The sequence below is a fragment of the Phyllostomus hastatus genome, unplaced genomic scaffold, assembly GCF_019186645.2.
Source record: "Phyllostomus hastatus isolate PE091 unplaced genomic scaffold, TTU_PhHast_1.1 phas_scaffold_1066, whole genome shotgun sequence".
NCBI lineage: Eukaryota > Metazoa > Chordata > Mammalia > Chiroptera > Phyllostomidae > Phyllostomus > Phyllostomus hastatus.
Genome location: NW_025334004.1, coordinates 9124888 through 9149450, shown reverse-complemented (window position 1 = coordinate 9149450; position 24563 = coordinate 9124888). Strand labels below are relative to the sequence as shown.

Genomic DNA, 24563 nt, shown 5'->3' with positions numbered 1-24563 from the left:
TCACAACCCGCAGAGGCAGAAGCGGGTTGGGACGAAGACTCTGAAGGCCACCAGGAGGGAAACATGAGGCTGCTGTTGTCAGGATACAGGGGTTGGGCCCGGTTCTTACTAGAATGTCTTTTCAGATTAGATCCTTCATTGGCATCTTCTTACTCTTCTTTCTTCTCCAATCCTGGATAGGCTGCAGCTTCGGCACATCATCCACTGTCCCGAACATGATACAGAGTGCACAGGCTTAGGGATTGTCTAGCACCCCTTGACAAATTCGATGTTGAGTTTCCCTGTGAAGGTGGACACCTCTCCCTGGACATTCAACTTCCTTTTTCTGATGCTCATAGGATGATTTCATCACGATCTGTGCTGTGCCCAACACGATCAAAGTTATCCACGTCCTTCACCACGACATGGCGCATCGCACATCAAATACCTTCTCCTGGGACTTTGCAAAGTAGATCTCGGCAAATTTCAACACCAGCACATAGTCCCTCTCCTCCTTACTGGGCACTTCGTAGTCCAAGGCCTCCTCATTGTACTGCTCTGTTTTGGTACAGGATCTGGTCCTCGGGGTTGGAACGGAGGATTGGTAGTTTTACGCCACAGTCAGAGGCTCTGCCAACCGGTACTCCAAAGGGTCCTTGCGGAAGTGGATCCTGGGCACGTCCACATGCGTTTTGCCACCGGCGTCGACACCCAAAGAATGGTCTCCAGCAGCCCTGCTCCCACCAAACCAACCACCCTGAGCCCCGGGTCGCAGAATGGCGGTGGCAGCAGCAGCAGACGTGGCAGGAGCACCACAGGGCCTCCCTCAACCGCCCGAGGCCCCCAGCTTGGCGGCCACCAAAGCGAAGGCAGCCTCCGCAAACCCTCATCCGCAGCTGGCCTCCAGGCCCCCTGGGCTCAGAGAAACAGCGCCACGGGCAGCTCTGCCTCATTGGTTGGCGAGGACATGCCATACGGAGGCCTCCTTCTCAGCAATGGCTGTAAGATAACTCTTACAGAGCTTAATCTATGCCCCCCAAACCAAGCAATGGAAATAATCCAGGTGTAAGAACCGTTAGACTGAGGAAAACACTGGGTCTAGAGTTGTACTGTCCAATATGGTGGCTACTAAATAACAAGTAGTTATTTAACTTCGAATTAAAATTTTTAAATTCAGCTCTTCAGTCAACTTAGCCACATTACAAGTGCACATGGCCTGTGGCTGCTATACTGAAAGTGCAGATACAGAATATTTCCAACATTGCACAAAGTCCTACTGGACAGTGCTGCTCTAGGAAATCAGAAGAGACACGCCACACCTGGGAAACCCCAAAGTTTCCTAAAGAGGGCTACAAAAAGTGGTGGTTTATCGTAGCAAAAAAATAAGTTTTCTTTTCCATTCTTTGGCTATTTCCATTCCTGAATCTTATTTTCTCTTCATCTCCTAGAAAATATCTCTTTTCTATCTTTTCACATTTTCCCTACTGCATTTCTCAGCCCCCTTCTCTCACTATTTTCCGTAGTAACAGATATGCCATCCACATTTAGAGATTTCATAAGTTTACTGAGGTTAAAATATTTTTGTAACTTCTCAATGTTGAAATGTAAGGAACTGAATAATTCTAATATTCCCTCCCCCCGCCCCAATACAATATTTAGATGAGATTTTTTTAAGGTATGTAATCTTTGGTGTATTTTCTTTCCTGGGATTATCTTTGCTTAGAATTCGTATGGAAAGGATAATGCAATTCTAGTACCAGACTCAGGTTTCCCTCCATCAAAAAAGGTGGGCTTTGTCCTCCAGGCGGAGAGATGTGTGCGCGACCTCAGGCTGAACTTGTACTGCCACCTAGCGGAGAGAAGGGGCACGGGCTTCCTCGCCTGTTTGGCGGTTGCCAAGCGACGGAGGCAGTGTCCCGCCTTAAGGAGGCGGGCACAGACTGACGTTGCTAAAGGTGCTGCAATAAAGCCACTTTCTATTGGCTGAAGCGTTCTCAGCCCTCCCCATGAACCAATGAATCAATGCAAACGGTGACGTTGACTCTATGCGACTCCTCCCCCTAACCCCCTCGATTCTCTAGCGACGCGTCTGACGACCGCCAAAATCCCACTTGAGACTGTAGGGGATCTCCACTCCCTCATGTGTACCTCCCCGCCGGTGCTACTGCAGGTGTTCTTCCTGATGATCCTCGAGGGCGTCCGTCCTCAGCCCTCTCCCTCCCCGTCAGGGTCAGTGTCCACCTCTTCGGACTTGGGGCCAGGGATGCAGGGCGGGACCCTTCAGTCCTCTTCGGAGTGGCCTGGAACTGCTAGGGCCGTGCCTGGGATCTCTACGGTAGGCCCTACTGTCGCGACCCCTTCGACGCCTGAAAATAAGACCATGGACCTCTTCCCAGGTGAGGGAAGGAGATGTGGGTATGGAACCTACAGACTTAGATCTAAAATTCTGTGAACAAAGTGAATTGCTGCAGAGTGAGGACTGGGGCTGTCAGAAGCGGGGAATTCGCACTTGGAAGAATTTAGAGATCCTCATCCCTATCTCTCTGCTTTATGTTTTACCTTCATAGCCTTACCGATCTGTGTCTGCGACTTGACTCCTGGTACCTGCGATATAAATTGCTGCTGCGACAGAGACTGCTATCTAATCCATCCCAGAACAGTTTTCTCCTTCTGCCTTCCAGGCAGCGTGAGGTGAGCTGTGTTGCGTAGGTTGAGACCTAAAGGGAATCGGGGCCCTAGAATAGGTAATATTTGGAAGTTGGAAGAAGTTACTCTCCTGCCTTCCTCCCCCATTTCCACTCCTGTAAGTGGAGTTACCTTGGTTTTTCCCAGGAGTGATGTTCCTCTTCCGATTCTTTCTTTATTGAATACCATGGCCATCCAGGCCATCCAGTAGACTAGCTCCCTCGTGTTGTCCCGCGGCTGCCCAGGGAGTTTTCTCGTTGGCATCAATCTGACTGACATCCATGGGGCAACCTTTTTTGGACCTAACTCTACACTTCTAAATATATCTGTTCTTTATCCTGTTTCCTCATAGGTCTTCAAGTTGGGTGTGTGTGGACAACTCTCTTATCTTCAGGAGTAATTCCCCATTTCCTTCGAGGATTTTCAGGGATTTAAATGGAATTAGGCAGTTCTGTGTCCATGTGAACAACTGTGAGTAGAAACATGTTGGGTGTTCTTATTGCCTAACATTCACTAAAAGCTGGCTTTGTCTCTGTTATTATTATTATTATTATTTTTCGTCCTTTGAATTTCTGTCATCTACCTCTCCACCTGCCCCCTCTCTCTCTTATTAGTGAATATTTGCAATTTCTTCTCCCGTATTGGCTATGGGTCAGAAAACCCACACAACTTTAATTTTTTAAAGATTTTTTAAAATTTATTTATTTTTAGAGAGGGAAGGGAGGGAGATGGAGAGAGAGAGAGAGAAAGAGAGAGAGAGAGAAACATCAATGTGCGGTTGCTGGGGGTCATGGGCTGCAACCCGGGCACATGCCCTGACTGGGAATCGAACCTGCGACACTTTGGTTCGCAGCCCACGCTCAATCCACTGAGCTATGCCAGCCAGGGCTTCAACTTTAATTTTTTAAAAAATACTTTTGTATATTTATTTTTAGAGAGAGGATGAGGAGGGAGAAAAAGAGAGAGAGAAATATCAGTTGATCAGTTGCCTCTCACATGCATCTCAACTGGGAACTGAACCCAAAACCTAGACATATACCCTGACCCAGAATTGAACCGGTGATCTTTAGCTTTGTGGGATGACATTCAACCGACCTGGGCCAGAACATTAATTTTAATCATCCCTGTTAGCGCAGATAATTACAGATAGGTTCTATTCCCCCATTTGATACACTCTTCATGAAGGCACTCACTGACTCTGCAGTAACTGACACATAGAAGGCACCAAATAATACTTCAATGAATGTCCTTGAAAAATGAGTATACACCAGCCTTATTTTTGTTTTATGAAGCAACAGTGTAGGGGAAAGAGCTTTAGGGTTGTATCTCAGCCTTGCCATTTACTTATCAGCTGCACAGACTTGGGCTAATCCCTTAGCATTTCCAGTCTCATTCATCAACTACAAAATGAGAAATGACAACACTAACCCTGGATGTGAAAGTGCTCTGTAACTTTAGAGTACAGCAGCAATGAGAAGTGGTTGCCGTTATTAAGGTTTTAAATAGACTTATAAATTTGCTGGTGATAGCTATAACATTTCTAAAGTTATGAAGCTATATGTCTCTTTTTTAATGTTTAAGAAACAAAATAAAGTTCCCCTGCAAAACAGAGTTAAGTGTTTCTTACACCCTGAAAGTTAACTGATCCTAATTTCAGTTAAAAAAGAAATAGAAAAAACTAGATTTGTTTTAGAAAACAACCAATATTTGATTTGGGGGAACTTATTTTTTTTTAATTTATTGATGAAAGAGAGAGAGATTGATTTGTTGTTCTTCTTATTCTTCTTATTTATGCATTCATTGGTTGTTTCTTGTATGTGCCCCGACCAGGGATCGAATCTGCAGCCTTGGTGTATCGGGATGATGCTCTAACCAAATGGGCTACCCTGCCAGGGCTGGGGGAACTATAAGTCTGCAGCTGCCCCATCCTTTCCAAATCTCCCATTGACTTCTAGTTCCAGCCTTACAATTGTGTTCCAGAGCTACTGTAATAGCATCCAACTGGTTCTCCTTGCTTTTAACCTCCCCTCCTGCCCCCTGTACCATGCTGCCACTGCTTCTGGACCAGTGGTTTTGAACTTACAACACCTGAGAGTCACTCCCTTGGAAACTATAGGGCACTTTGAATTGTTCAATTTATATAAACATTGTGTCTCCCAAGATAAATTATCTGTACCTAGAAAGGATAGATCAGGTCTGTGTTTGCTCAAAAGGCTTAATATTTGCTGATAATAATCTGTTAGAGTGGATGCTCTTAGAGTATGTGCAGCATGATGGAGTGGGAGAAAGGAAACCAGGAATCAGGAGACCTGTGTGTGCTCCAGTCCCACCTCTGCCAGATGTCTCTGCGGCCTTCTGCAACTCATTTACCTCTCAGGATCCAAATTTCCTTATGGGATTGGGCCAGGCGGTTTCTAGGCTTTCTTCCACATCTGGAGTTGTAGCAATATAAATACTTTTAAGCTCTGTTCAGTGTAGTGCATACCATGTATGATGGTAGAAATTTTTAGGCAAACATTTTAGAGTTTTAGACAAAATCTCTGCTTATTATCTTTAGCCTGTGTTTCTTATCTACACTGTCCCTTCTTACCACCAGTATCCCTGCACCTACGTGAGATGCAAAATGTTAACTTTCTCTTATTCTTTTAAGCCATGAAAAAATAGCCACGTAGATATTTAATCTCAATTTATCTTCTTTCTTAGCTTAACTTTAACTTTCATTTCATTTATAAGGGCAGAAATAACTGCAGTTTATATGAGGTAATTCTTCCCCGTGGTTTCCAGGGTGTGCATTCTGAGAGAAATGTTGAACAGCTCCTGGAAGTTTTAAAGTTTGAAGATTCAGGTTAGAGGTCGGGGAGGTGGTCTGCAAACCATCAGCATCAGCATCGCTTGGAGAGCTTGTTCACATGCAGATTCTGACAGTGTCTGGGGAGTGGCTTAAGATTCTGAATTTCTGACAAACTTCCAGGTGGTGCTGGGGCTGCTAGTCTGTGCACTGCACTTAGTAGCAAGGATCTGGGAGGTAAAGACAGGGTGAATAGTCTGGAAGTCCTCAGAATTGAGAATTGTGTTCGTTTGTTGCTGTATCAGAAAGCTGAAAAGTCAGATAATTAAGACTGATTGCAGAGGATAAAGGTCAGGCTTTTGTTATGTGGATTCCTCATTAGCTTTCAGTGATGAAGGTCTTGATACCTTTTTGAATCTGTCCAAATGACCATAATTATATGAAGAATTAAAGGATTTATCTTGGTGCTGTTTCTGCTATGTTAACAGAAAACTTGGGTGGTAAAAGCAGAGAATTATTCATTACCAGCCAATCTCTGGGTAGGGTGCAATGCCAGAGGCCTTTTCCTGCATCTTTCTCCTGTTCTGAAGTGTCATAAGGAGATGGCTGCAGGAGCTTGGGTAGATGTGTGTGTGTTGCTATGATATAAATTTAGAATTGTGAGAGAAAGCACCCCTTCAGAGTATCTGAAATTTTGAATGTAGAAATTATAAGGTGAAAAGAATAAAACGTGACAGATCCATATGCTTGAGAAATGGAAACATTCTTATTAGGACTGGTCAGTTTTAGTTTAGAGGGAACAGAAAGATCTGAGGACGAATCAGATACTGTCTCCAACTTTGCTACGTTCCTGTGGAAACAGTACCATTTTGTTGTACTAGAGACTCATCTAGTGCGGGGCAAATGTTGACTTTATTGAGCCTCCTGTTTTTATCACAAACTGCTGATCATACACATTCCTGGCATCAGAGACTTGGAACTAACTGGAATTCATTGGCCATATTCTTTTTTTTCTTGTTTTTAAGATTTTTAATTATGTAGATACGACAGCTAGGTGATACATTTACATCATTTAAAAAATTTATCTAACTGGGGTTTAATAAAATTATATAGGTCTCAAATGTACAGTTCTAAATATAATCATCTGTATACTGCATTGCATGTTCGCCACTCAAAGTCAGATCTCCTTCTGTCACCATATATTTGGCCCCCTTTACCCTTTATTACCCCCCTACCTCCCTTTCCCTCTGGCAGCCACACACTGTTGTCCGTGTCTGTGAGTTTCTGTGTTTTCTGTCTTGTTTGTTCATTTGTTGCTTTCAGTTTTATATCCCACATATGAGTGAAATCATGTGGTTCTTGGCTTTTTTTTTGTCTGACTTACTTTGCTTAGCACAAAATCCTCAGGGTCCATCCACGTTGTCACAAATGGCAACGTGGATGGACCCACGAAATGAAAAAGTATTTCATCTTTCCTTATGTCTGAGTAGTATTCCACTGTGTATCTGTGTACCACATCCTTACCCAATCTTCCATCGACGGAACTTTGGTTGTTTCCATGTCTCGGCCCCTATGAATAATGCTTCGATGAACATGAGGGCACATGCATCTTTACAAATAAATGTTTTCAAAATTTTTGGATAGGTACCCAGAAGAGGGGTTGCTGGCTCATGTGGTAACTGTATTCTTAATTTTTTGAGGAACTGCCGTACTGTTTTTCATAGTATTGGCCATATTCTTATCTCAGATCTTAATGCTAAAGCAATAATTCATTTAACAGATTACAAATGAATTAGAATGTGATAGAAATCAGAATTGTTATCTCTGAAAGTGGGATATGGACTGGAAACTTTCTGGGAAAATGTCCTATAACTTAATCTGAGTAGTAGCAATAAAAGTATATAAATTTGTAAAAGTTCTTTTGAGTTTATGCTTAAGATGAATGCATTTTGCATTTGTATACTGAACTTTACTGTGTATATACTATGCCTCAATTAAAACATTACTCCTTAGCATGCAATATATTTAAAAATAAATGTTTTTCTTTTATCTAAACCCCTTTTCTTTTTAAAAACATTTTAGCAAAATTAAACTATTTCCAGGAGCTCCAAAAAGTCAATGCATCCAACTTCCAGGCACTGGCTACAGAGTTTGGAGGCAAATCATTCACTCCGACATTCCAAGCTGAGCCACCACCACCGTTTTACAGGGTGAGCCTGGGGAGAGGGACGGGATTGTTTGGCTTAATTTTTCCCTCATAACCAACAACTGACTGAGTGGGTATCTTTGAGGTGCCTGGCTGCCGTTAGGCAAACCCTTGTCAGTTCTTTTGGAGGGCAGTGTTGTCTGCATTAACAAGCTGTTGAGTTAATTTTTGTTTCTACTTTTTAAAATTTTTGCGTGGGCTCATTCCAATCTCATTGTGAACGTATTTCTGCTATACTTTGTTCAGGCTGGGGACCCCATTTTGACTTACTTCTCCGAGTGGTCTCTGATAGGCTTTCTGAAGCAGCCTGCAGGGCTCGGAGCTGGGGGGCTCTGTACCGAGAGCAATCCTGCAGGTGAGTCTAGAGCAGAAGCACCAACCTTTTGGTTCAGGTTAAAATGGGCTTTCTCATCGACCACTTCCCTAATTCTTTGTGTGCTAAGGTTTCTTAGAAAGTAGAAGTACAACCTGTGCTCGTTTCTTCAAGAACCTGGCAAACAGCTGCACCTTGGATCCAGCCCTCAATGCTGCCTCTTACTACAACTTCACAGTCTTGAAGGTGGGTGTCCCTTCTCTCTCCACTGGCACCATTGTGGGCTTAAAGTCAACTCGCTTCCCACTGTTGGGTGTGGGAAAAGCACTGAACTGGAAGTCAGGATGCCCAAGAGTTATGTAAAAGTCAGGGGGCTTGGAAACCCTGCTGTGTGAAGAAAGGTTAAAAGTTAGGGCTATATGGTCATGGTAAGAGGTTTACAACCTCCTGGCTAATGGGATTGGCTTGGGAGGGTGGGAGGGCTGACATCTCAATATTTCACCAAAGCTTTTTGCTTTTGCTGTTCAGTAGAGCTTTGCTCAGAGTAGGTGGGCAGTGCAATTGGACTCATTCAGCCTCCCCTCAGCTTTGCTCCTGGCATTTTAGTGTAAAGGAGAGTCAGGTAGAAGAGGAAGCAAATTATTCTAAGATGTTGATTTTTCCCACCCCCCATATGTGAAACCACAAGCTTCTGGAGATTTTCACTAAGGTATATGCATATTCATTTTCTTGCTTTTCTCTTATTTAGGTTCCAGGAGGTATGACTGATCTGCAGAATGTGAAGGTATGATGCTGTTTATCTAGAAAAAGTAAAGAGACTATTCGGTCCCTTTGCATCTGAGGCAGTTTCAGTCTAGATTGTAATGGTGAAAGAAAATGTATTTGTAATATATCAAAATGTTAAATGTGAATCTAAAACAGTGCTTGCTGTGTGTGTTCTATATGATTAATAAGCATCATATGAATTAAAAATTCAAAAGATGTTAGGTAAGTTTATACTGAGTTAAGGTTAAACACTATATTTAGGGCAGACTTCTTAGTCTTGACGGCCTTGTTAGTCTCTAAGAGGTAGGTATCAGATACAGTATTTCTAAAATCTATTTGAGCAGGGAACCTTAATTTTATATGTAATAGAATTAATGTTCTGAGAAATATGTTTTGAGGTGTGCAGACCTAGAATGACTAAGTTGTAGGCTGGCAATGGAAGGAGAAAGAAAGTTGGTGTTCAGAATGAAAAATACTCATTTCAGCATGAGATGCAGCTAGAAGAGACAACGCTGCTTTCAATTTTAGTTGATTTGCCTCTTTCCCTTGCTAGTTCCAGGTTCCCGTAACACCTGTCTCACAGGCTGGCTCTCCTCTGTTGGCCGGAAACACTTGTCAGAATGTTGTTTCCCAGGTAGGGATGCCGACCTCAGGTTCTAGATTGAAGTACGTTGATCTCCATTACCAGAGGTGCCCTTCTTCTGCTAAGTGCCACTCGAACCCTTGTGAATTTCTGTGCATTACCTGAAAGTTAGCACGTCAAGAAGTGAGCCCTTCCCCTTCCTCCCTACCACGTTTCACTCGTTTGCAATGCGTCCTCCGGTATTGCATGTCGAGAACATTAGGAGTATTTCCGACTCCTCTTTCCTTTGCTCATGTGCAGTCTGTTAGGGTTCTTACCGACCACATTTTCTTCTGTTGATGAAGTCAGTATCATCTGAAAGTCTGAACAGACTAATCAACTTTTCCTCTATTCTCTCCTAATCAATCTACAGAAGTAAGAATTATCTTAAAGCATAATTTTCAGAAATCTAAGGATACCTTCAATTGGTAACTTCCACCTCCAGCTACTGTCTTTACTCATCCTCAGACGTGGGGAGAGGCAAGCAAGCAAGGTTTCCATTCCACACTCACCTGCCTGTGCTTTTCGCCTTCCCCTGCACACAATCAAAACTTACTTTCCTTCCCTTTCGATTCTTACTATAAACTCACCTCTCCCGTGAATCTTTTCAAAGATCCCTATCCAGTCTCTCTTTTTCGTGTGTAGGTATAAGATGAAGTCAATTTTATCTTTTCATGGTACTTGTGTTTGGCATTTTTAAGACTACTTGTTTATTCTCCGTCATTCAGCTATATCTTTAATTAAGATATAATTGATATAACATTGTATTAGTTTTAGATGTACAGTATGATATATGTACAAGGTGGGCAAAAGTAGGTTTACAGTTGTAATACAAATAAATAATAATAAATAATGTAAGAGTAAACTGTTTAGCATAGTCACAATTGTAAACCTATTTTTTTTTAAATCCTCACGGAAGGATATGTTCATTGACCTTAGAGAGAAAGGAAGTAGGGGTGGAAGGGAGAGAAACAGAGAAAACCATCGATATTAGAGAGAAACATCCATTGGTTGCCTCCTGTATGTGCTCTGACCAGGGATCGAACCCTTAACCTGGGTATATACCCTGACTGGGAATCAAACCTGCAACCTTTTGGTGTGTGGGATGACACTCCAACCAACCTAGCCACCCCACCAGGGCTGTAAGCCAAGTTTTGACCACCCCCGTATATCACCACAGTAAGTTTCGTTAACAGCCATTGCCACACAGTCACCAGCTTTGTCTTGCAATGCGAACTTGGAAGATCTACTCTTCTATCAACTCTCAAATATACAGTATTGTTAACTGCAGTCAACCCTCATTCATGTATAATAAAACCCTCAAAGACAGAAAATTTAAATTAAACATAATTGGCCCACTAAGTAATTTTTATTAGTTGGTTGTACTTTTGCATTTCAGGTCACCTATGAGATAGAGACCAACGGAACGTTTGGAATCCAGAAAGTCTCTGTCGGTTTCGGACAGGCCAACCTGACTGTGGAGCCAGGCGCTTCCCTGCAGCAACACTTCATCATTCGCTTCAGGGTCAGGGCCCTTCTTCTGTGGGGGTGAAGGAGGGAAGAGATACTGGGGTGGGGACGGTTCCTCTGTCTGCGACAGCTGTGGCACAGCATGAGCTATGAAGGCCTAGTTCAGTCCGTCGGTTGAGGCCCAGCATGTTTTTTAAATAATGTGCTGACTTTCTGAGTACATTTAAAAAGAGAGAGAGCCCTTTCACCACAGAGAAGAACAGACATTGCTCTAGCACAGAGCCGGAGCCGAGGGAACTCTACAGCACACGTGGGTGTTCACTGTGCAAGAGGCCTCGACGTTGAAGGTTCCGTAATTTAACTCCTAGTGGTAGGGATTCGACAGGGTTTATTTATTAACATTTTCTCTGATTCTCTGTCTGGTCCCCAGCATAGCAGGCCTTCATTCTCAGATCCAAACTCTTTTTTAAATAATCACATTGAATCATAAATTCAGCCATCACCCCACAGAAGTTCTTTAGCTTTTCTCATATTTCTGGACATTTAGCATATTATTTGAGCTTATGTGCCTACAGTGGGCACGAATTTTTGCCCATGCACATCTCTGAATGTTGGTAAAAAACGCAGTGAGACGGCACTCTGTGCTGTGCTCACCCCACCGAGCCCACGCTTCCAGTCTCGATCTCCGCCTTTGGCTGCTGCTGCTGCTGCTGTCTTAGTCTTGTTGAGTCTGATTTCTTCTCAGCTCTGCCTTCCAGTGATCAACCAAGTCTCATGTCTCTCAGAGTTCATCTCTGGAACATCTATAGTTAATTAATATATACTTATAAATTACACATAAATTCCTCTCATTTCAACCATGGTGAGCATAGCCCTAAATTGATAACAATTTTTGAGGAACAGGGATGATAGATCCTTATTTGTAACTCTTGGTAGAGTAGCACATAGTGACTTTCAATATAGATCATTCAGGATTTACTTTGGGGGGAGAAAAAGGAAAAGTCACTGGAGTAGAAGTTTTTGCAAAGGATGCCGGATCGTCCAGTGCAGCTAACTTACTGCGGTGCCTTAAGGCAGGGAGTGAAGCCAAGCAGTGGAAGGTGGGGCAGCATGCTTTTCTCCATTTAGTGACTTTCTTTTACTCTCTCTGCAGGCTTCTCAGAGCACAGCTGCTTCTCTCCGTGCTCCTAGAAGTGGGAATCCTGGCTATATTGTTGGGAAGCCATTCCTGGCTCTAACTGGTGATGTGAGTCACTCAGTATCCTTTTCAGAGCAGAGTGGCCTGTTGCAGCCTAATGAGAAAAGCTGCAGCTGCTGATCTTTTGGATTATCCTATTCTGTGGTTCCCGCTTTTGTAGGTATCCAGGATTTCCTTAACCAAGCCATTCATAGACTGTGTTCTCAAATGTTGATGTGACCAAAGGCTCTAAAACTTATGAAAGACTGGCCAAAAGTGAAAGTTGTGACTGATTTTTGCTTTAATGGGGTATTTATATGCTAGTGTGTAGCTAACCACTTTTGGAAAAACACTTAACTCTGTGTGGGGGTGTTTTGGTATTTTTTTTTTTGAGATTTTATTTATTTTTAGAGAGGAGAAAAGAAGGAGAAAGAGAGGAAGAGAAACAGCGATGTGTGATTGCCTCTTGTGCGCCCCCTGCTGGGGACCTGGCCTGCAACCCAGGCTTGTGCCCTAGACTGGAAATGGATCCAGTGACCTTATGGTTCAGGCCAGTACTCAATCCACTGAGCCCCACCAGCCAGGGCCATCTCTGTGTTTTTTAATTACTAGATGAAGGAACCAAATTGTAACTTGAACAATACCACAGTATTAATAAAATATAGTGTTAAGGAAACAATGAGAGCATAAATTTTCCAGTCTGTCTCTTTTTCTGTTATGATCTCCTTGACCATCATTTTTCACCTCAGATGACCCTTTTGCAAAGCCAGGGTGATGGAACGTGCTCTGTTAGGAGACATGAAGTACAGTTTGGAGTGAATGCGATGTCTGGATGCAAGCTCAGGTAATTCATTGCTTCCGCATCATTTCCCACAATTTTGTCTCTAAGGATTATGTCAATATGGCAACTTTTATATTTTGAGAGTTCAGAGATTGCTAATTAGAAATTGTCTTATAATCTAAATAATAGTAATGTTACTAAGAGTTTCTGACAGTCCTCTAAACCTCCTGAGGATTATTTTACTCCAATTTATTTTATACTATTATTTCTAATATTTAGATTAATACACTAATGTGGTTACTATTATCTTAGCATTGGACTCCAGACTCCATGATGTTTAATTTCAGGCTGAAAAAGATGGGCTGCCGCCACTTGCAGCAGGAGATGTACCAGACTCTCCACGGAAGGCCCAGACCAGAGCATGTTGCCATCTTCGGTAATGCTGACCCAGCCCAGAAGGGAGAGTGGACCAGGATCCTCAGCAGGAACTGCAGTGTTTCGGTAAGGAGACAGAACAAACCCATTCTGACCGACACTCACTTCCCCTTTTGTTGTGAATACTGAAATTAAAACCGGCCCTATTTCCATAGATAATGTGGCTGTCATAAGAATATAAGAAAATCATGCCCATTTGATGTCATTTCAGGTTAGGTTTATACCTAACTTATTTTCCTTATGAGGAGAAAAATTTGGATGTAGAAAATCTAGAGATTGCTCTGCAATTCAAAATCAACCTAACTCGTAGGAAGAGAAAACGAAATATATTTCATATATATTTCAAATATTCTCTTATAATCTTGAATGTTTGGTCTGCCCAGATTCATTCTTTGAGGTTGAAATTGTGTTCTTTCTGTTGTTATAAAAATTTATGTTTTTACATTTACATTTAATGAAAATGCATTACCAGGTCAAAAATTCAAATCACGTAGAACAGTATTACAGGAAAAGTAAACATCTCAGCACCCCCTGCCCCGGAAGCAGCCTCATCCTTCCGCTTCCGTCTTTGCTCTTCCCGGATGCCCGTCAGACCCGTGTGCAGCGGGCGGGTCTCTCAACTGCACGCTGAAGTGAGGTCTGCTGAACCTCATTCATTCAGGTCCCGTCTTCTTCCTCTCGTGGCTGCCCTCCACCTCCTCACCTTTGTCAGCCATACCTTTAACTTTACTTTTTATTTAAAAAATTAAATGATTTATTTTTCTTTATAAGAAATACATATACTTGGTCTGAAATTCAAAAAGTGCAAAATAAAAATCTCTCTCCCAGGCAGCTCTTCCCTTTCATAGAGACAATCCAAGTCACTTGTTTCTTTCCTTCCACAGATAATGCATGCCCACATAGGTAAATGCTCATATTCTTTTTTTATCCAAATGATGTATTATAAACACTGTTCTGTACCTCGCTTTTTTTTAACTTGTTACATAGTAAGCCCCTCATCCTTTGCATTGTATGGTTGTATAATATCCCATTAGTATACAGATAAACCGTATATTTCACCTGTTTTATTTTTGGACACTCAGATTGTTTTCAATCTTTTCCTGTTATACACAGTGTGGCATTTTATAACCTCATTCAGGTCTCACTTCATACATGGGAGAATAAACCTATGTGATAAATCCTAGAAGGAGAATTTCTAGATTAAAGGGTATATACATTTAAAATTTCACTAAGTATTGCCAATTCATTCTCTATGCAGGCTGCACCAGTGTGCAGTCCTGCCATCCATCTGTGAGACTGCTTGTTGCCCCATACCTTCATCAGTGCTGTGTTTTCAGATTTTTTAATCTTTGTTCATCTGATAAGTGAAAAATAGCATCCTAGTGTAGTTTTATTTTTCTCTTTGAATAAGGTTGAGTATCTTGACATATGGTTGAACAATTTGTACTTTCTTCACTATAATCTATTTATATCCCTTGCCCATTTTTATTGAACCACTCGTCTTATGACATATAGGAAATCTTTGTGTATTTGAGAAATCAGCTCTTTTCAATGGTATAATTTGCAGATATTTTTTCCCAGTTTGTCATTTGTCTTTTGACTTTGTTGATGGTGTTTTTTGCCATGCAAAAGTTGTTTTTTATATTGTGAAATTTATCAACTTTTTTTTTTACCTTGGAATTTTAGTTTAGACTTTGAAATACCTTTCCCCTTAGAGATCATTTTTAAAGTGCCATTTTTCCCTTTCTCAGCATTATTATGACTTCTTTCCTTTTAAGGAGATTTGGGGGATAAGTAAACACATGTTCTTGATCCAGCCTTTAGGCACTGAAGTCAGATTGAGTTTTCTTAAGCTTCAAATCCATCTGAGGGACTGTGGATTTTCGGTTCTATATGGCTGAATATAAGAAGGAGCTGGATTGAGATTATAGTAGAACTACTCTTTGTTCTCAATTTACATTTTTAAATCACATTTTCAATGAGATTTGACAACATGGAAAAATCTACATTTTAGATTATAAACCTAAATCTACAAATGTAGATTAAATGAAAAGAAAAATATTTAAAAGTATTGAGAACAAACTTATGAAAAGATGTTCAGCATTGTTAGCCATTAGCCATTAAAGAATTGCAAAACCACAATGCATTACCACTTCACACCCACGGGGATGGCTCTAGTTAAAAAGATAGATAGCCTGTGTTGGCAAGGAGGTGGCAACAGTGTCTGGAACCCTCAGACACTGTTGTGGGACAGCAGAATGGTGAGCCACTTGGAAAACAGTTTGACGGTTTCCTTAGTAAACATAAACATGGTCTGTCTTCTGCTGTTCCTCGTTTATACACGTTTTTGCCTGTATCTGAGCCTTACTATAACAAAGTACGAAGCTAGAAAAGCACAAAGCATATTTGAGGATAGTTTGTATCTGCTAAGTTATAGTAACTTTCTAATTAAAGTCCTCACTTCCATCAATCCTTCCTGCATTATGGAATTAATCCCCCCAGGGTCAGAGTACTTGGTTCAGACTAATACTGAAATGTCTTCTTCCTTAGCCTTTCACTGCTCCTGTGTTCAAGTCCTTTGCTCCAGTCAGGTGTCTGCTCAAGGCCATTGCCGGGTACATGCCAAACACAGAGGAGGCACTCAGTAACTGCTATTCACATTAATCAGTGAATGTTCCTCCATGGCCTCATGTGCTTTTCTAGTTCTGTACTTTTCTATATGTCATCTCTCCACCTGAATTTTCCTTTAGTCACCATTTTCTCCAGTCACATGTTACTCATCTCAGTTCTGTCCTCAACCAGAAATGGCTGTTTCTTCTGGTGTTCCACAGTACTGACTATGCACCACTCATGGAGCACTTCTTGTAAACATTGTAAATGGGCTCACATTTTATAATCTCTATATTAGTAATTTCCATTTTAGAATATTAATTTTCCTAAGACCAAGGACAATAATATGGTTTATGGTGAACTTTTGCATTCTCTAAGCCACGCTGCCTTCTCTGTTATTGTACAGTGTTTAAGAAACGAGGGTACTTAATGCACGGTGACTGATTATAGGCAACCACCGCAATTCAAGCAGACGCTTTACTCTTCTGCAGGCTACACATTGTGCGTCTTGCTGTGTCATCCCAGTTTCCCTGGAGATCCAGGTACTGTGGGCATATGTAGGCCTCCAGTCCAACCCACAAGCTCATGTATCAGGAACACGCTTCTTGTACCAGTGTCAGTCCATAAAGGTAAGTCATGACTCGTAAAGCACCACTAATCCTTGCAAGGCCTACATTGTATCATCAACCATTTGATGACCGTATAATTTTTGACTTCTGGGAGCCAATTAATGCTGCCAGCCAATGTCTGGTGAGAGTGAGCAGGCATAATTAACTTTCATTCGATCCTCACTGCCTGGTTACTGAAATTAGCATGTCATCATGGTGAGTACATCTATATCCTTTTTCCTCTTTTTTTTTTAATATCCTGAACCCAGACTGTAGTATAGGTTAATTTCTTTTAAATTATCATAACAGACAGATACAGTTCATGTTTTTGGACTGGGATTCTAATTTCAACAATCGTAAAGCACATTTTGAGATAGTTGGGAAATGAGTATGGACTATGTTTTAGATAGAAATATTACTAACACGAAAAGGTAGAGGTTAATTTTTTTAAAGCAAATTATGAAACAGCCTATCTGATATGATATTTTTTGGTGAACAATGCATATATGGGTGTTTTTATGTATAAAGACATAGATGTTAATAGTGGCATTCTTAGTGATGGAAATAGAGTGTTTTTCTTATTTTCACTTATCTATATTCTTTAACTCTTCACAATATCATTTACCACTTTTGTGATAAACTTTCTAAAGTCAATAGGGAAAAAAGTCACTAGGAAAACATCTAAAAATAACTAGGTGTTATTATAAAAGTGAATTTATTCAGTTTCATTTACACTAGGATTAAAGAACATGAAATACTTAGGAAAAAATTTAGCAAAAGGAGTAGAAGACTTCTTCACTATAAAGTGTTTCTGAGAGAAATTATAGGGGACCTAAATAAATGATTGAGAGATATACCATGTTCATGAAGTAGAAATGTCAAAATTAAGATACCCCCAAATGGGTCTGTGGATTCATTGCAAACCCCCCCAAAAAACTCCTACCCGGAATTTTTGTGGAAATTGACAAGTTGATTCTAAAATTTACATGAAAATATAAAGGACTTAAAAACCCAAAACAATTTTGAAAAAGAACAACAAATTTGGAGGACTTACTTTGCTGATTTCAAGATTTACTCTTAACTCTCAGACAGTGTGGTATTGGTATAGGTTAGACAAACAGACCAATGATACAGAATAAAGAGTCTAAAAATAGATCCACAAATTGATTCAATGGGAAGGAGACATTTCCTTTTAAACAACTGGTTTTGGAACACCTAGATAAAACTGGAACTACTAGATAAACGTAGTAGGGAAAATCAGTTAGTTCCATACACAAAAAGTACATATGCCTGGGTTGTAGACCTATATACTGACCTTAAATACAGAGTCACAAAACTTCTAAAAGAAACACAGGACAGTATCTTTGCAGATTTGAAGTAGGCAAATATTTCTTGGACAGGAAACAAAAATCATTAAATCCCTGCTCATCAAAAGATACCATTATGAAAAGGAAAAGGCAGGATATAATTTGGGAAAAAATATTTGTTAACACATTATCTGGCAACAAATTCCATGTCCAGAATTAAAAATATCTACAAATAAGTAATGTGAAGACAAAAGAATCTTAAAAATGGGCAAAAGATTTGAATGATACACAAATGGCCAATAAACATAAAAGGTGCTAAATATCATTAGTCCTTAGGGATATACAAAATTAAAACCACAAGACACCACTCACTAGAATATCAATAGAATATTCATGAGAATAGCCAAAATAAAGATTGGTAACACGAGCCCTGGCTGGCGTAGCTCAGTGGATTGTGCGTGGGCTGCAAACCAAAGCATTGCAGGTTCAATTCCCAGTCAGGGTACATGCCTGGGTTGCAGGCCACGGCCCCCAGCAACTGCACATTGATGTTTCTCTCTGTCTCTCTCTTTCTCCTTCCCTTCCTGCTCTAAAAATAAATAAAATCTTTAAAAAAAAAAAGATTGGTAACATGAAACGGTGCAGGAATGTAAAACAACTGGAATTCTCATAGATCACTGGTAGGAATAGAAAATGGTACAACCTCTTGGTCTTTACAAATTCATCTTCCCTATGACCCAGCAATTTTACTCCTGGGTATTTAACCAAAAGAAATTAAAACACATGTCCAAAACAAAACATGTACCAGCATGTTTATAGAAGCCTTATTACTGGCAGCACAAAACTTACTGATTTCAGAGAGAGAGGAAGTGGGAGGGATGGAAACAGAGAGAGAAACATTGATCAGTTGCCTCTTTATGTGCCCCAACCATGGATCAAACCTACAACCTAGGTATGTGCCTGACCGAGGATCGAACCCACAACCTTTTGGTGTACTGGAAGACACTCCAAACAACTAAGCCATGCGGCCAGGGCAGAGGCAGTTTTGTTTAATATAAGAAGAATAAACATTTCATTTGAAATGTTAGCTAATAAATAAATACATGAATAAATGAAGCACAGCCTTTAGGAATCCTAATTACAGTGTGGAGGTAAGGTTAAGGGGTCAAAGTGATCTGTAATTGCTGACTCTTAAATAGCTATAGCATACTTTCTACAGTGTGATTTATTTCTTGTTACTTTCTATTCTTCTGTCTCCAAAAATACCTCTGCTCATTTGTGAAAAGTAAAGTCTTCTTTGAGTGCTTACTCTGTGCCAAGTACCATGCTTGGTGCTAGGTACAGCATGATAAACAAAGTAGACATTGCCCTGGGCCCAGGAGGAGGCTGTGAGGGCTGCAGAAAGCAGGCAGAGTTCAGAAGATTCAGGGGTGTCACCGATAGAACGTGACTGCTTGGATGTGGAGGTTGAGGAAGAATGAGTCAAAGATGATGGATACATTTTTAGTTGGGGCATTTCATTGAGTTCTTTTATATCTTATATATAATATCCTGTTGACTACCAAGTATAATTTTGCTTTCTGCAGTAACTCTTGATACTGCATCTCCAGCTTCCCTCCCCTACTTTTTTCTCCTAAGGTTTTCCCCTTTTGTGTTTCGTTTGTTTTGAAGAGATGTCCTCCAACTACTGGAACCCATGTGGAGTGCCTGGAAATATCCATGTCCTAGATGGCCCTTAACCTGTGACTTACAGGCAAAGGAATATGAAAGCCCCACTCCCTTTCCTTGGGTGGGGACAACACAAGTTGCTGGGACTGTGAAGCCTACCTTGTGTTTCTGAGTTCCCTCGCAGATTAGGCTAACGCTAGATAATGGTGAAATTTCTCAAATTAATAGTTGTATAATTTATCAAAATAGCAAATATATATATTTTAAAGGCAAAAAATGCCAGAAGAGGATCTCTTATAAAAATGTCTTATAATCCTCCTTACCATCCTGATCTCCAAAAATTACGTTAAACTCTTTTACTCTCTACCTCAATTTCTAAGCTATTTTATTCAGTTATCTCTGGAATCAGGAGTTTATAGATAATCTGTTGATTGCCTGTTTTGGCAGGTGAGTTGAGATCTATTAGTCTCTCTTACCCTTCCATTATTGTCCCAAGGTAGTTACATCAAAATGTTCTATTAAATAAATATTGGGTGTTTCAATATTATGATTATATAAATATTCATGTTGAGTTAAGGAGTTACATTTTTGTGGAACTTTTCATTCTAAAATTAATAATTACCTCACATTTCATTTCTTTCATTTTCTTTTAGCTGATGGCTAAGACTTCTCAGTGTCCAACAGCTGTGTAAAACTTCTCAATGCAGTTTTTCAAGCACTTAAACTCACCATATAATGTTATCTATCAGCTCTACCTTTCCTACATATTTTCTTTATGGAGATCACCATAACCTGATGCAGTGTGGACTGTTTACTGCCCAGCAATTGTTAGTGGACTTTTCTTTACTGTCATCCTGGGAATTCCTCTTGCTTCTTATTTGTGGTAGATTCATTGTTTACTGAACACTGTTTTTTCCTTTTCCTCAATTTGCTCTCGTTTTGGTAGACTTCAAATTCTAATAACATCTTTGAAAACAAGCATATTTAAACTACATTTTTTCCTTTAGTTCACATGTCTAAAGACAGCTTCATTCAACCACCATCATCATCATCATTATCATGATTCATAATTTCTTATTTGGGTAGGTATACAATTCTAAATTGAAAATAATTTTCACTCGCAATTTTGAAGGCTTCCTTCCATTGTCTTCTAGTTTCCAATACTCCTGTTCAAGCACCATTTTAAGATCTCCAATTTACTCCTAGTAGTCTGAAGCTTCTAACATATTATGCCTCAAGTAGGTTTTTCTCTTCATTCATCATACCAAACAATCTGGGGGGGGGGGGGCGGGTTTACTCTGAAAACACAATTCTGAGAAATTTCTACTAGTATTACACATTCAATTTCCTCCCCACTATTTTCTCTGTTCTCTCTTTTTGGAGAGTTTCTGAACTCCTATTAATCTGTTACAGGGTCACTAAATTGATTATCTACTTTTCTCTCATATTATCTATCTCTTTAGCTTTTTGTTTTTTCTAGAAGAGTTCCTCAACTTTGTCTGTTAACCTTCTTACTGAAGTTTTTATTTTGGCATTACATTTTTAATATCTAAGAGTACTTCGTTTTTCTCTGTTTCATTATACCCTTATATATCTTTTAAGATATTAACATTTTATCTTCATCTTTCTTTGTCTCTATTTCCTCTGAGTTTACTTATTGTGCTCATTTGGTAGTTTTTTCTTCAATGTAAGAAGTCTCTCCCACATGTCTGGCAATTCCGGTCATCAGGCTGCAGCCACATCTACCAGAAGCTATCTCTGTTCAATCAGACCCTTCGGCCAGCTTGACAAGGCGCCTTCTCCTGGGAGCATCTGTTTTATTTGACTTGAACTGGTGGGTGGTTGGGAGGATCCTTTCTAATCCTGAGATTCTGTGAACCTACTGGGTTTTTTTTTTTACCTCCATTTCTGAGTTCTGTGCTTCTTCCATGAAGTTTCTAGTTTCTTGGTACAGCTGAATAAAGAATGGAATTGCCACTCCTACTTCCACCAGTACATGTGTACTGTTTCAGAGCCAGGAAGCTTCTTGGACCTGATAAGATAGAGCTGCTAAGCCTGCTGTAAATAGTTTTGCTATCTGGCCTCTCTGATACCAGGCAGCTCCCAGTTGGGGGAAGCTAGTCGGTCTTTAGGTAGGTGCTAGCTGTTCCCAGTGCTGGTGTCAAGGACTGCTGCTAAGAAATTCATTTTCTGTATCTCATAGAAAACTACATAGGACCAATATGAGAAAAAAGTATATCTTGCTTACAGCAATTTGGTTTTGGTCTTTTTGCAGGGAAGTAATAAGTTGTCAAGTGGAGGGCTATTTGAATTGGTACTAAGTGCTGACCTGTCATGGACTTCTTTCCTGCAGGATTCCAAAGTAACAGAAGTGCCTTTGACAACTATTGTGACCTTTGTGGACATTACCCAGAAGCCAGAGCCTCCACGGGGCCAACCCAGAATCGACTGGAAATTGCCATTTGATTTCTTCTTTCCGTTCAAAGTGGCATTCAGCAAAGGAGCGCACTCTCAAAAAGGCTCAGTCTTTCCCATCCTTATCCTGTGTTTCTTACTACTCGGAGTTCTCAGCTAAGTAACAAAAGGAGAAAAATCACGTTTTAAAATTCCCTATGGGAAGTCCTACGGCAGCCTACTTATGTTGGCTAATGACCAGAAGGCATTTAGGATAATAGAGGACCTACACTGAAGGAACCTTTGTACATGAGGGAAAGGTAATAAAGGTAATTTATTCATCCTAGCTCTCTGCTTAGAACTTAGAACATGCTTCAGTAATGTCAACTGAAAATGATTTGCTCCAAAAAACTGAATATGTAACCTACAGAACACCAGATACACCTTAAGCTCTATACTCCTCAGGCAGGAAGGAACACGAAGAGCTCTTCCTTCAGTCCTTCAGGTTGTGTTGTGCCTGACCAAAGGTTTGTACGGTCTTCATCCCTCTGCTCACAGGCACAGTTGGGCAACGTCAAAAGGAACATGTTCCTACTGCTCCCCACATGAACTTGGAAAGTACTGCCCTCTGGGCTTTAAAGGAACTGACTGTTGAGAATAGAAAACTACTGGCTATATATTTTATCTGGTTCCATCCTAATCCCTTGGGTTACAACGTTCCCATGCCTGAGTGAGGATGGCAGTTCTTTCCATGAAAAGTTTTCAAAATGAATGTGGAATCCCAGCCTCCTTTCCTACTCACAAGTGATTTTACCACTCATTTTCTCGTTTCCCTTCACTGTGGTAGAGAAGTAAAACTGATTGAGAGCTCAGTTATAGTAATTCTAGCAGTACACAGGAGTTAACTGATAGGTAGTTTGCCTCATGATTATTTTTCTATATACATGAGGGGTTCTTTTTTAAAAAAAATCTTTATAGTATAATAGCATTCATTATTATGAGGGGGAAACTCAAAAAAACCAGAATTATCTTCTAGAGTGCAGGCCCCTTGTAGGACAGTCTTCCCCCACTAGGTGAGTGTTCTAGGAACCCATCTGTATCAGTGCACCAGCTGGCGTTGTGGGGTGTTTGACTTCAGTGAATTTTGTTTTTGAAAACTTTCAGCGCAGTTGCCCATTTCACGATGGGTGATTTCCCAGTGCACCAACCCACACCATGCTAAGTATTGAGCAGTTTTTGACCAACAACCTGTACCCCGCTCTCTATTCATCTGATCTCGCCCTGAGCAAACTTTTTGTTTGTTTGTTTCCCTGGATGAAAAAAATCCTCAAAGGGAAATGTTTTGCTGATGTAGAGGAGGTGAAACAAAAAACTGCAGGTGCACTGAAAGGCATCAAAATCTATTGAGTTCAAAGGCTTTTTGAGCATTGGAAAAAAACGCCCCGATAGGTGTGTTGCATCAGGTGGAGAGTACTTTGAAACGTGACTAAGTTTAAATATGAGAATATACAATTTTTTATAAATAAATTCCAGATTTTCTAAGTTGGTTATGAATTTATACATTTTAATAGGAAAATATGTTTTCTGTCAGCAATGCTAGCCAACATTTCCAAATACAATTTGCAGGTAACCTGAGGATGGGATTCACTGGGTGGCGGTGTGATGTTTCACTTGCTTCACCTGTCTCTTAGGAGCGCTCCTGGCTGCTGAGGTGGAGACTTCAACCTTCACCACTTTGACAAAAAGCTCATCCTCATCAGATGAATCTTTGTCGTGTAGCTTCTGGGCCACATTTTTCTTGCATATGGTGTTGTGAGATCCATACATATTCCTAAGCCTTTTCCAGAAAATGCCCTCCATCACACATTTTGGTGAGTATCTCATGTCGGAGAACTGAGAAAAAGCCCCTTGAGCTTCCTTCTTTACCTTCCTTTGATGCTGTTCTATGACAAATCACAATGAGACAGAGTTAAAATAAAAATCACTGCTGCTGCAATCACAGGTACTGCCCTGGCGAGATCGTGCTCATACCCACACCCTGGCACTCTGGTGAGCTCACATGACTCCTGCTCTTCCTGTTCTCCCTGGGCTTCTGTCCTCTACTTTTTCCATTGCTCTGTATCCCACTGGGGCTTGGAAACCTTTACTTCTTGTTGCTCACTGAGAAGCTTCATCATGAAGGTTGACAAGCTGTCGCCTTTTTTGCCTGAGGATGCCCTCACTGGCTCAGTCATCAGCTCAGTGCTGGTGTTCTTTGGCCTTACAATATTTCCATGAAAGAGCCTTCTGTATTTTCTAAGTATAGCTGTTCATCACAATGGGTGTCAGACATTCACTGTCACAATGCAGTCTGACTATCTTGCTGACAGTCTCATTTTTAAATTGGCATAGACAGCAAGCCAAATGGCTAGGTAGTTTTTCCAATTCAAGGGTCATCATGAGGATTCTCTCAACTGTTGTGATACTTGTGTTGTTCCTATATTTTACCTGTGTTGTCTAAATATTGTAATGCTGGCAACTTAAAAAGATACAAATCTTCCAAGAGTTGTCAGGATTACAATTGAGAATTAAATACTTGAGAGATGTAGGCCTTCAGTTGAATCCTTATATAATTCTCTCAGATTATTTTCACTGAGGATTTGTTTTCAGCCCAACAGCATGACTTCCAAGTATCTTTATTAATGTAACAAGTAGAGTTTCCTTGCATTTAAGATAGCAAAGGTGCCATTGTAGGCATTGGCCTCTGGTACAGACA

The 24563-nt window shown here is 40.6% G+C and overlaps 1 protein-coding gene, 1 non-coding gene and 1 pseudogene across 2 annotated transcripts; 1 reads left to right on the top strand and 2 right to left on the bottom strand.

The window, feature by feature from the left end:
• On the bottom strand, positions 1 to 2121 carry LOC123829029 (annotated as a pseudogene).
• On the top strand, positions 2070 to 22806 carry TCTN3 (tectonic family member 3). The gene is made up of 14 exons (XM_045854224.1): positions 2070 to 2375; positions 2547 to 2670; positions 3017 to 3135; positions 7535 to 7662; positions 7905 to 8013; positions 8102 to 8217; positions 8720 to 8755; positions 9290 to 9370; positions 10758 to 10883; positions 11982 to 12086; positions 12755 to 12849; positions 13134 to 13287; positions 16323 to 16460; positions 21768 to 22806. The coding sequence occupies exons 1-14, from the start codon at positions 2120 to 2122 to the stop codon at positions 21987 to 21989; spliced, it is 1809 nt and encodes a 602-aa protein (XP_045710180.1). The 5' UTR covers positions 2070 to 2119; the 3' UTR covers positions 21990 to 22806.
• LOC123829187 lies at positions 11027 to 11157 on the bottom strand. Its single transcript, XR_006787573.1, has one exon. It is a non-coding gene; the product is annotated as a small nucleolar RNA SNORA22 (small nucleolar RNA).
• Positions 22807 to 24563: the final 1757 nt, after the last annotated feature.